We start from the raw sequence: 13,384 nt of genomic DNA on the forward strand, positions 1-13,384 counted from the left end.
AGCTTCCTTTGCACCAGTTCAGGTAACCCCTGACCCAATATATAATAAAATAATCCTACTGGTTTGTCCCACGGTTCACGCGTCTCCAGCCTCCATTTCTCTTAAATAGCCTGAATATATTGAATCGCATCCTCATCCTCCACCATTTTCTGTGCCATAATCGTGCTAATATCCGAGGTATATGGGTACTGCACCCTCAGAGCGTGCCACACGGCTGCTCCACCATTATTGAATGGCGAACCATCATATGCCGTGTTTTGTACTGTTACTCCGGGGTAACCGACTCTTTTCCATACATCGTCTGCAACCTCCCTAAGAATTGCTGAAAGCAAGGTCTTCATGTTACCCACTGCTAATGTTGTCCCTGCTGTCAATATCTCTAGTTCATTTGTCCATTTCCCAGCTGCTGCAGTCAACAATGGTAGCTTATACCTTAAGTAGTCTGTGTCCATCTTCTGCCATGGTATGTATTGAGGTCGCCCTCCTCCTTTCTCCAATAGTGGGCACTGAATCAGTCCCACCCAGTCGCTCTGTCTCCCCATGTCTTTGGTGGTGGTTAACACCTGTGTCATCTCTCCCTTCCTTCACCCCGGGAGATCTCGAAGTCTCTGCGTATATGGGGTGATATTGCCCGCGCTGAGCGTGCTAGTCTGTCCATTGCTTTATCGTCTTTCCACACTGTGCCCATATCTGACTTTTCCCCTCGGAGCGGTGAGAGGGCTTCTCCCCTTCGTCATCCGTTGCTCCCCAGTAAATCATCATCGGACCCTGTGTACCCATCGGTACTGTCAATATTTTCGTGGAAGCTAAGCCTCCTCAATACAGTGCTTCCCTGCTGCTTTCCCCCTGATTGACCCATACTACCACACGCCCCCTCATGGGGAGAGCGATCTCATCTTTGTCTATCCGCAGGGTAACCCTGGAGCTCTGCCCGCTTCTGTCTCGTTCCCATCTCTGTTGAGTCTCCCTTTCTTCATCATCACTAAAATGTGCTAAATCCATCTTTACTTACGCTTCCCTTAGAGTGCGTCCCTCCTCCTCCTTGAGGCAGCGCTCCCTAAGGTGCCCCTCTATTTATAACTTCCTCTTCTCCCTCTTGGTCTGCACTTGTCTTTCCGTCTCTTCTTCCACCTTTCTCCTCGCTATGTCCTCTAGCTCTCTCTGTCTTCCCGCCTCCCGCTCCTCTCGCTCTTCTGCCTTCTGTTTCTCTCTGCGCACTCTTTCATCCTCTTCCTTCTCTTCCCTTTCCCGTCTTTCTACATCTTCCATTATCGCTGCCCATTCTCTTGACTCTTCTGTGTTTTTGTTGCCTACAACTTCTTTGTTTGTGCCTACTGTCTCTCCTGCGACTTTTCCATCTAGTTTAAGCAATATCTGTCTTCCATTTGTTCGGGAATATGGGCTCCTGCCCCTCAAGGCTTCCCCCTTTACCAAAGTCATTTTCGTTTAACCTCCCTAGGATCTTCCTGCACTCCTTCGCTTCGCCTCCCTCTTACTATACGAGGTGCAAAAGTGGGATTGGTGTACCCTGCTGCTGCTCTTATTTCCCTCATGGGGTATATTCCCTGGGTCCCCGCTGCCGTTCTCTATTTGAGGAGGCGGAGGGGAGCCTAGGCTGATTCACTCTCCGCCTCTCGCTGGCTCTGCATCCACTGTTGCTGCGCCAGGTCCCCCTCCTCATCCTGAAACATCTTCCATAACTCTAATATGACCATTCGTTTGCTTAACTTTATCCCCTTGTAAGCCTCATGTACATAAGCGTGTAATTGTTGCTGCACACATTTGGAGAAGCTCCCTTCTTTTGGCCAGGGCTTCACCAATGTGTCCTCTGCCGCAAGTTCATTATGCGCTATACTTACAGATTTTGTCCTTATATCGTGGGAGGGACTTGCACATGTGCTGTAGGGGTTTGTCCTTCATGATTTCACCTGAGTACATTACATTTACTGAGTTCCTTTTCACTTTTCATTCATAGAGTTCCTTTTCTCTAGTAGGAAGCAACTAGTGATTGACAAAAATGGTACTTATATGCATTTAAATTCACTTTATAGGTGACTAACTCCAGAAAACTAACTGTACCCCATAAAGGAAACATTTAGAAATATCAATTGAATCTTTCAATCTCCAAAGAAATCCAAATTAAGGGTTAGTACTATAAATAATAGGAATGTTTTTAAACATCGTCCAAGAAGAGAGGTTTGCACCACATCAATGTAACCCTTCTTTCTCTTCTTATCTTCTCCTTCCTTTACTATTTTTTTTGTTTTTGTTTTTTTGTTTTTTTTTTGTTTATTTAATCACTATGGATTTTTTAACAAAGCAGTCGATTGAATTGAATTTTTTTCTTCTAGTCCGAAGGCCAAACCAGGAAGATAGCAGATTAACAAGTTTTCTTCCGTCGGGGACGTGAAGGATCAGGTTATGTATATCTCATGAGTTCCTTTTAGATTCGTTGGTCGTGATGGGGAGAGTGATCGGAATGTAGAGTGGAAGCTTCACATTGATGATGTATTGCATAATGTTTACAGTCGCCAGGGCCCAGCCTGGTTTGTCTCCAGCGATCAGCTTATTCAGCAATTTTCCTCGTCTAGTGAAGAAAAGTCAGAGATGTTGTTCTTCAAGTACGTGAAGCGGATGTCGCGTGTCTCTGGGCAGTTCAGGAGGAGGTGGCTGATTGTTTCTCTTTCTGTAGTGGATTTGCAACAGCGGCATGTGTTTGTTGGTGTTAAGCCTCTAATAGCCAGAATTTTGTTTGTTCTCAAGAGGTTCTGTCGAATTTTCAAAAAGTAGAGTCGAGCTGATCTACTTGGGAAAAGTTTGAGGTATGTTTGCAAAGTGTCCAGTTTGTTAAAAAATGGTGGGAGGTGGCTGGTCAATTTGCATTTATTTGCTGTTTCTAGGGTTTTTATCCAATCCCACTCTTTGATTTTTTTAGAGGTTTTGACTGGATTGGTTATCAGTTCATCCTTGCAGCTATCCACTGAGTATAAAAGGTTGAGCATCTTGGATTCCCAGTTCTGGAGTGTTTTGCATGATTTCAATTCCAGTTCTTGATTTATCAGGCGGTAGGCATACGGGGATTCTGGCATGATACATTTCCTATATAATAGGATACTGTTTAACGCTACTGTGGTTCCCAAGGATAGAAGGCCTAGTTCTCTCCTGATCGAGGCGATTGGGGTCGATTTTGGGAGGCCGAGAATTCTTCTCCAAAAAGAGGCTTCCAATTTAGGCCAAAGCTCTGGTGGGAGGTTTGGCATAGCGTCCGTCCCGTAGGTTAGCGATGGTATTACCTTTTTTTTATAAAAGTCTCTCACTGGGATTAGCGAATAACGTCCGAATTTGATGTCTATAGCCTTCCCCTGTATGGATAGCTTCTTAGCTTTCGAGATGAGAACGTCTTGCATAGCTTTTTCTTTTAAGGAGCTGTCTAACGTGACACCTAGGTATTTAAAGTTAGTCACGATTTCGATTTGGGTCGGACCCAAGTGGAGGCGAATCTTTTCCTTCGATTTAGATGTTTTTTGGAGCACCATCGTTTTTGTTTTTGACTCGTTTATCTCCAAGTTGTTTTCGGCCATGTATCTTTGCAGGTTATTCAGTTGACGTTGGAGACCTATTGGGGTGTGATCCAATAGGATCAGATCGTCTGCGTACAGCAGGCGACTGATCTGCGCTCCTTCTAACTTAGGTGGACATGAATGGATTAGTTTTTCTGAGTCTTGAAAATCACCTAGGTAGGTCCAAAATAGGGCAGGTGCCAGCAGGCAGCCTTGTTTTACCCCTCTGGCTGTTTTTATCACCCCAGATAGGGTCCCTTGTTGGTTTAACCGGACTCTCATTGACGTATTGGAGTATAGAGCCTTGATTGGATTCAGGAGCTCGGGAGGGCATTCCCATTGAGTTAATTTCTGCCATAGTCTTGCACAATCCACTTTGTCGAACGCCTGGGTTAGGTCCACGAACGTGATGTATAAATTGGGTTTGCCTTCCAGGATCTTATTTTTCAGTGTATTCAATATTAGGATGTTGGCGTTCGTGCCTAAGTTCTTCTTGAAGCCAGTTTGAAGGTTGCCTTGACAAGGGGCGTTGTTTGCCCACCTGGTGAAGTGTTGCAAGAGAAGGGAACCAAAGAGTTTGCCTATTGGATCCAAAAGGGCTATGGGGCGAAAGTTTGTTGGATCAGCCCTATTTCCTTTTTTATAAATCGGGACAATGTTCGCGCAGGTCCATGATGGTGGAATAGATTTAGAAGTCGAGCAGCGGCTGAAGATTATGCTCAGGAGTGAGGACCACGCTTCCGGATGTGATTTCAAATCAAAGTTTGTTATGCCGTCCGGTTCAGGGGCACGAGATGGTTTTAATTTTCTTATTTGAATTTCGATGTCTTCAGGGTCATCTAACTTAATCCATGGGGAGTCAGTGCCGCTCGCTAAATCCTGAGTGGTGGCTGGTTGTTGGAATAGGGTTTCAAAATAGGTCTCCCAAACTGCAGCGGCGATTCCATTAAGTTGGCAAGGGAGGGCTCCAGGTGTAGCTGAATGGATGAGAGTCCAGAAGTCTCTCGCGTGGTTGCCGTTTATCGCCGTGAGAATGTTTTCTGCATCCTGTTGATAGAGGTTATGACAATGGCCTTTTAGCCAATGTTTGTAGGCTTTGACTGCTGTTGTAATGACAGTTTGTGCTGATTGGGGATTAATTTTCCATGCTTGTCTTTTTGCTCTTCTTAGCTCCCTCTTCTTTTCTGAGATTAGGTTATCGAACGTGTGCTTCTGTTGGGGTCTAGTGTGGTTATTCTTTCCACTTGGGAATCTAAATATAGTCAACAATGGAGTATAGTCGACCAACGAAGGCTGATTGCGTGTAGTTAGCTCTTTATAGGTTACCGTCAAGGTGCTTATTGCTCTTTCATTCATTCTCAGTCTTGTGCCTTGTGTTGTTGGTTCTATGTTGGTTGGCATCGAGATGTTTTTAAGCGGGGCCGAAGACCAGGTGGTTTCTAAGAGGTTGTGGTCACTCTCTTCTGATCTTATGACGTTGAATGATGTTACTAGGTTTAATAGTGGCCGAGAGACGAAGATGTGGTCAATTGTTGATTTAGAGTTTGCTCTCTCCCAGGTTGGACATCTTTTTGGGTCGTAGAAAACGTGGTCAAGGTTGAAGAAAGCTCTGGAGTCCATTAAGTTCAACCATTTGGCTACCCTTTCGTCTGTTGGTGGTCCTTTGGATTTTGAAGTAGAAGGGACAGCAAAGTTTTGACAACTGATGTTGAGATCCCCGCATATGAGTATGTGGTCTACTTGCTGGTTTAGATAAATCCAGTCAATTTCTCGTTCCAGTTCCTTGATGAATTTTTGGGTATTTATTGTGGCCGGGTTCCAGTATCTGGTGATGATAATCATTGACTTTGTCTGGAGTGTGTTTGACTCCGTAGGAGGTGACCAGTTTAGCTTCACCATTAACATGTAGTGGGTCTCTTTTCATTTTTTGATGTTTGTTAGGCCACGGCCACTTCGGATTGCCACGAGTAGGCCGGCAGTCGGCCTTCCTGTTGAGCCTTTTTTGGCTGCGACTATGTTTGTCTCGTAGCCATCGATAATCGGGGGTTGAAGAAGCCAGGTCTCTTGGAGACAAATAATATCATATATGTTCCAATTTATTGAACCCGAGGAGGTTAGGTGGCAGAAGCCTCTGGTGTTCCATGAGCAAACCTTTATTTGGTCGTGCTTCGGAGTTTGTTGATCTTCGTTCGTGTCGCAGTAGGTCTTGTACTTGAGTGGCTATTTTTGGCGTTTAGGCTTCAGAGCCTTTGGCAGCCATGAACACATTGTCTCAAGTGTGGACGCTGGAAGAGATTTTACCACCTTGGAGTAAGTCTCGTTTTGAACCATCCTTTGTATTTTCTGTGGGCCTTTCATTTGGCGTTGTTCCCGCTTATCTCTTTGAGGTGCTGGAGAGGGTGGAGAATTTTGGGGTTGATCACGAGATAATAAGTGTTGATCAGATGGTTTTATAGATGACGTCAGGTCTTTCTTGTAAGTCGAGTTTTCGGGCTCTTTCCGCATTTGAATAACTCGGGATCTCTTTGTGGAGCAGTGTTGGTTTTGAGAGGCTTGTTTCCTATCCGTATTTCCCTTTGAAGGGTTAGAGTGCTCTTCTGAATCTGAGGGTTTGGGTATTTTTATTTTTCTTGAAGATTCACTTAGGTTATAGCCCATTGTTAACAAATCTTCTGCGGCTGATCTTAGTATTTTGTTTGTAGTAGAGGATGAGATGTAAAGGTGAGAAATCGCCTTAAGATTGATATGGCTTGGGTCCACTGTCTGGAGATCAGCTGACTTCACCGCACACAGTTTCGGGATGTAACTAAACAGGTCAAGAACTGTTCCTCTGTTTAAAGTTACATTATCCCGGTTGCCTGAAATTTGCTCTAGTTTTAGGATCCATCTAATTTGAGGTCTTTTGCGGAGGTGGTCTAAGAGGGTTTTTCGGCTTGCAGTGGATCTATTAGTAGTTCTTTGCAAGCGGTCGCTTGATCGTCGGATGTCAGATCTGGGGCGCTGAGTTTCTTCGTTGCGTCCTTTCAAGTAGTGAGAGCGTTTTTCTCGCATTCTTACTCCATGTGTTTGGTGAGTTGGTCTTTTCTTTGAATTATGATCCGAACAATGAGGTTCAGGTTTCCGCTAGTCCTCGTGGTTCCTGGTGGCTCTCCTTCTACGATTTTCAAGGGTGAGAAATGGAGACTCAGGCCCTGACTCTTCAGCGTTGGATCCTGTTTGTAGTTGAGCTAATGATTTGACTGTTTCTGGCGTGAGTTTGCCGTTCAATGACTGAGGTGTTGTCGAGTCCGTTAGATGTTGTGAAATGTTCATCAAGTCCTCGTTATTTAGGAAGGCCTCGACCCCTCTTGGCGAAAGGTTAATAGGGTCACTTTCTTCCGATATTACTCTTTGCTTTTCTTTTGCTGCAGACAATTGGATAGAATGGGTTGCTGGGATTTTTAGAAGCGGCGGGAGTTTGCCCTTTGGGGCGGCTTGATGTTGAAATATTGATGCAACGGTTGTGATTATTCTGGATTTTGAGATGGCCTCTAATGGCTCTTTTACATTCTTTTCTGTTGCTGTAAATGCAGGAACCGATGTTGTTAAGTCAGTAAATGATGTTGTTTGGGTCCCCTTGGATTCGCGTGGTATCTCTGCTTGCCACGAGGAATCCACGCTCTCGGGACAATTTACAGTTGTGCCAGATGAAACAGGTTGCTGAAGCCGACGACATTCAGTGTGTTTTTGTTTCGTATCAAGAGCCATTATGTATCCTTCTAGGAAGGTCAATTTGGTTGACATGGATGCGTGAATTGAGATCTGGTCTTTCAGGGTGTCCCCGATTGTTTCGTAAAGTTTGGTGAATGGAGCAAGGGCGATCGTTAAAGCTGACATCAGGGTGCACATGTCTAGTTTTTTAGGTAAAGGGTCTTTTGGGGTTGTTGAGCTTTGAGAAGAAAGTCTATTTCGTGGGGGGGGGCGATAAGCGAGTTGGGGTATACCCCGTGGTGGACATTCTAGAGGGGTGGTCTAATGAATGTCTTCTTTGGTTATTATAGTTATTTAGGTTTGAGTAAAGGGAATCCAGAGTTCTCTCAAACTGTGGGTTAGGATTGGACATTGAGGATAACTTGTTGCTCCGGTTGCTTCCTAAGACTTGTTTGCTTGCTGATTTAGGCTCGTCCCACCCCACGAAAGAAGGCATTGCCACAGGATCTTTTTCGCTGGCATAGGTATCTGTTAAGGTGTCCTGAGGATGCTTTGGTATCGCCTCTTGAGGAGAGTTTGGTCTAATTAACGGGCTTCTACCTATACAGGCTGAACTTGGGCTTTTCGTAGCAGCACTCGGCGTCGTCGTTTGAAAGTCGTTGTCTGACTGAGTCAGGGCCCACGACACCAGTTTGTGCTCTATGACAGTCGACATTTCTGGGTTCTCCTGGGCTGAAGCCAACGCTTCTGTCCTGACAGCTGTGATCCTTGTCGGCAAAGAAGCTGAAAGAGTGATAGCAGCTTCATCTTGGACGGGTGCTTGTTCCCTAGGTTTTAAGGCAGGTTTTGTCGAAGAAATTGATGGTGTAAGTTTGTCTGCGAATTGCCAGTTGTCTTTGTTTATGTTATGGGAGAGGTAGCCCGCCCTTCTTAATGGGGGAGGTGAGAGATTTCTTAGCTGAGGCACCAGCCTACGCTGTTTTCGAGGGGGGGTGTTTTCGTTTACAGCTTCCAACATTTCCGCATCTGTTAGTTCTTGACATTTATCTTGAATTTCCTTGGAATGTTTGCGGAAGAAGTCTGATAATAGCTTCAAAGGCGATTGTGGTTTCTTTATCGCCCTTTTTGAATTTTTTTTACCCACGCGGGTTTTCTTGTTCGCTTTGCCCTGATTTACATTTTCTCCTTGTTTGGGCGGTAGGGTTGGTGTCTTCTTTTGGTCTTTTTTAACGTGGGTTTTTTTTTGTTTAATAAGGAAGTCTCCTGCAGTCCGTAATCTTTTTCTCGAATTTGTCGAAGTTAGGTTCACTTCTAAGACATTAGGTGGTTGTGTCGAGGAATCAACGTCGATTGGGGACTGTAGTTCAGCCACTGAGCTGACGGTGCATTTAGCACTTTGATGGACCTGTGCAACTGTCGTTATTACTGTAGGGGGCGGGGCTGTAGGCGCGGGTGGAGTGGTTTCAGTCTCCGCTGACTCTGATGTATGCGCTGCCTCTTGCGTCCCCCAGGCCCTGGGGGCGATCTGGCTGCCCACTTCTTCCTCGTCGGGGCCCGCCCTCGCTGAGAGGGTAGGCGCTACCTCCACCCCCCTCAGGGACGCGGGTCTGGCTGGAGGAGCCTGCGAGCGGGCGGGAGCCACAGGAGCCGCGGAGGCCGATTGAGGCACGTCGCTGCGGCCGTCCAAGGTAGGAGATTCAGCTCCATGGGGAGGTTGAGGGATATGGTGCAGATGAGAGTTGCTGGGTGGTCTGGGTTTTCTCTTTTCGCAGCCGAGCAAGGGTAGAACGGTAGGCGAGGCACCCTTTGTTGGTCGATGCGGCGTGATCACAGGATTGAGAAGGCCAGGGAGTTGGTTGTGTTCAGAAGAGGTGTTTGTGCTTTCTGGTGCAGAGTTCTTTCTTGAACTTCTTAAACAACGGCCCGTTTCTTCTTCCTGGTCGACGTGGCCGGCCGGTAGAGTGGCGATCTTTGCAGTCATTGCCAGTTTGCCTGGTATGACTGCAGGACTGCCACTCACCGCCACTCCGCGTCCGCTCCGCGGAGTCAATGAGGTTTTGAAGGGTTGGCTGGAAACACTCCTCCCAGCAAAGGTAGACACTGAAGAAACACTGGACACACTGGAATGGGGGTAGCAGACTGCAGGACTGCCACTCACCGCCACTCCGCGTCCGGTCCGCGGAGTCAATGAGGTTTTGAAGGGTTGGCTGGAAACACTCCTCCCAGCAAAGGTAGACACTGAAGAAACACTGGACACACTGGAATGGGGGTAGCAGACTGCAGGACTGCCACTCACCGCCTTCTTTTACTGTACTGTTTATTGATGTCAACTACCTTTGAAAACAGACTCTCTCCTGATGAACCATAGAAACACCTGTAGGGAAACAAGTGCTGAGAGATGTATATTGAAATGTTGTGCTTAGAGAGATGCACATTGAAACTTGGTGAAATTAAGATGTTCTAAGAGACTACCAGTGTCAAATTAGGAAAATATCTAATTTGAATAAGTTGTATGACGATAAATACAAAACCCAAAATTGTATGATTAACAATACGGACATATGACATTTCCAATTGTATGATGGATTAATACAATAAGGACAAAACAAATAACTGCTATACATAGAATAAACCAAAACTGAATCAACTATAAGCAAACGTGTATGTGATCTTCTTCAAGAGTAACAGTTATTGCAAAGCCTGAAACCACAACTCTCCAGTAAATACAAGAAACAATCATTGTTACGGTCGCAATAAAAGTACTAGACGTGCTGACAACGGTGGAAACAAATTGTGGACTCACCCAATTGGAGGCAACGAGCCGTTAGTGACTGGAAGTTAAGTATACTGAGTACATTACATGTCAATAGTTACTTGACCCTAAATCCGGATTTCGACACATCCACAGTTCAAATATGCATTTCACAAATATCTCTTATTGACCATTAAATCATCACATTAATCTCTGCCTCTCCGGCTCTTCACCAATACCAGAGGTGTGCACCGCGCACCACCCTTCTGCAATTCTCCATCTCAAAGGCTCAACTGACAACTCTGTTCATGCGCTGTCCACGCTCCATCCCAAATGTGCGACAACTGTTTCAAAGCTCCATTATTGTTCACAGACCACCGAAAAACGCTCCACACCTCTCGTGCACCTTAAATCCTATAAGGCAACCTGACTGGTGACGTCACCTCTACAGTAAGGAAGTTAAACAACATCGCTGATATATGCCCCTCTGATATGTTCACTTAAACACTCCCCGACCACAACGACAAACTTGACAGAACGAAAACATATACACGGCCGTCATCCTGCCCTCCTAACAGGGAATACCAATAATTCACGTGATCTCCGTGTACCTACAGTGTCCCTTGTAGATAAAACGCCTCTGCGAGACTTAACCAGGAGAACAGCTTCCGCAATACAAGCTAGCTTCACCTGCTAAGCTTTATTTTACGGGGATACCTTCATCCATGACCCGAGCTACAACACCCAACCCACAGGGAATCCAATATTTACATAACTTCTGTCATTCGTACCCTTAAGTCAATCGTCTAAGCTGACAGCTAACACTGATTGCCTCAGGAGCGAATATTCCGTAACCATGAACAATAGTCAACCAACAACACTCCTTGTCACCCCTCCTGCTCCAACACGAACACCAATCAACACTGGTCCACCCTTCCCTGGTTTGCCGTATAGCTGATTATACTTACACTAGATGATCCGCTGATGTTGTTCGGACACCGACTCTTCCCCCAACCTGCCACACTACCTTTCCGGTATGCTGGGTGTCCCAGGGAAAGCGGGCAGGAATTTCTCCAAGGCGGTTCCTGAGGACCTCTTCACGGTGTGCACTCTCTGTGTCACTCTAGACTTCCATGGGTCACCTCACAGCTTTCCAGGCATGCTTCAGTACTAGGCTTCCTCTTTCCAAGCGATCGTAGGGAACCATCCTCTGTTACCAAGTGAAGTATGCCATAGGAAGCAGGGGCTCACAATAACAATTTCCAAAATCAGCAGAGTAACTTCGGCCCATCAAGACACCCCAATGCAAAAACGGAAGACTCAGCCATGGGGCAAAGTTTACTGTCTTTATTTCTCCAATAGACAGGAATTTTACAGGAAAACACAATTTTCCAGCAATCTCAGCTCCCAGACCTGTGTCACAAGGTGTTCTGTCCTAATGATGTCACAAAACCCAGGTCCAACCAAAAAATCTAAACGGTATACCCATTGATTACTTTGTACTAATCACCTATAGAGCTCCCTTATATTAATCTATCCCATTGGTTTGCCATGTCAGATGGCCCGGCCTGAGACTCCCCCAAAAAGTAGCCACTATATTGTTGCAGGGTCGTAGGAAGTCCATTGGCCCGTGCAACATTTCATATCACCTTACAAATGGAGCTTCTGGATTGGCTAGAGTGGGTCCTCCAAAACCTGAGACGCTTTTCTGGTCACAGAGCTCAGTGTACCTTTTCAAGGTAATGGGAATGGCTATGGAGTGCTGTGTTCCATATTGTTGCTACTGGTCTGATCACCTAGCCTGGGGTAGTGCCTGCAGTATGCAGTTTTGGTGGGCAACACATGTATCATTTCACTCTGCTTCGCTCGAAACAGCTTCTCTTCTCACCACAAGTCATTGGGCATTGTTTTGGTCTGCTGAGTCACGTGTGAAGAGACCGCAAAACCAAGCTCTTCTGTCTGTAATTGTGAGGATTTTATCCTGAATTCTTGCAGGTGGCTTGCTGCCTTGGTAACCAGGAATGTTCCACACACCCCTGTCCTTGACTGTGAACACCAGCTGTGCGCCTCGTGCTGCAGGACTCTTGTCTCCCCTTCCATGGATCTGGTGCCTGTTTTTCTAGCTTTATTCACTTTACTCACCCTACAGGCTCCCTATATGTTTCTATAGCTTCCTAAGGTTAGTTGCAATAAAGCATATGCAAGCTTGGTCCACGTATACTTTGCTGTCTTGCGTTTCTCTTTTAGCGAATGAAATAATCAGGTTCTTGGCATTATGAAAGTGTATCTGTCCTTTACCTACTGGAGTTATAAGCATGTTGTTCATGTCTACAAACAATAAACTAGTGTATGTCCGTAACTTCATGCATTAGTACAAATTTGCTTCATGACTAACGCTGCTATGTCGTGATGTCTCTAGTGACGTCATTGATGCTTGGTTTTTCTGTCAGTCTAACTGGTCCATTGATGAGACCCTGGTCTCCTCCAACCCCTCAACTGGATACGGTTCAAATGGCTGTCCGAGAGAATATCTCTTGTCATATCATTGATATGTTGGTGCACCTGATGGCTGGCCGAACAACGACCTACACCTTTCATTGTTCATTCTGCGGGTTGACATTCGCATAGGGAACATGAGGGCCATTCCAGGGACCCTCTCTTTAACATATTATCTGCACCACAGAAACATATGGCTCCTGTGCACTGCTCATGGTATGATTTCCAGGTGCCTGGTCCCTGCACTGCCTAGCACAGCATTTGCATAACAAAAATGCAGGTAATTGCACAGAAATTATGCACAAGGTAATACCCATAAGTGCTTAGTCATTTAAAACAGTGATGCAAGATGTAAACATAGTGTTCTGGTGTTGAATTAAGATCATGGCAATTCCCATTATACAGATTTTGTTCATGCACTGGACCATGGGGATGATTGCTTCGTGCCTATGGAATCATTTCGAAAAACAATTGCTCTACTTTTAATGTCATGCTTAGTCAGTAACACATTAGAAGTGTAATCAGGGAATTCATTAAGAAAGTGATGCTAATCACCTTTTGGTTATTAATAAAAAACTACCCTCAACTCGTTTTACTCATTTCCAGCTTTTGCACTACCTGAAGAATGTCCGTACAAAGAACTCAGCTGGCAAAGAGGTGTTTTTTGACAGGAATGGAGACCCACCACCGCTGCTGGATTTTGTACACTGGCAGGTGACCTCGAAGGACACAAGCAGGTTTCTGAAAGTGGGCACCTTTGATTCTAGCGCCCCGAGTGGACGGAAGCTTGTCATAAACAGCAGTGCCATCGAATGGGACGGAAGGACTCACCAGGTAAGAAAAAGGACTTCTTAACTGCCAATCTTTATTTCATTGAACAATTAAT

The 13,384-nt window shown here is 45.5% G+C and overlaps 1 protein-coding gene across 1 annotated transcript in view; it reads left to right on the forward strand.

Annotated features, from left to right (window-relative positions):
- Positions 1-13,384, forward strand: part of LOC138553513 (extracellular calcium-sensing receptor-like) — a 421,273-nt gene that overhangs the window by 169,440 nt on the left and 238,449 nt on the right. The window contains exon 5 of the mRNA XM_069642542.1: positions 13,105-13,332. Coding sequence (XP_069498643.1) covers positions 13,105-13,332 — 228 coding nt within the window. The remainder of the gene's footprint in view (positions 1-13,104; positions 13,333-13,384) is intronic.

Source organism: Ambystoma mexicanum, unplaced genomic scaffold, assembly GCF_040938575.1.
Source record: "Ambystoma mexicanum isolate Mex_15411 unplaced genomic scaffold, UKY_AmexF1_1 Mex_scaf11, whole genome shotgun sequence".
NCBI classification, from domain to species: domain Eukaryota; kingdom Metazoa; phylum Chordata; class Amphibia; order Caudata; family Ambystomatidae; genus Ambystoma; species Ambystoma mexicanum.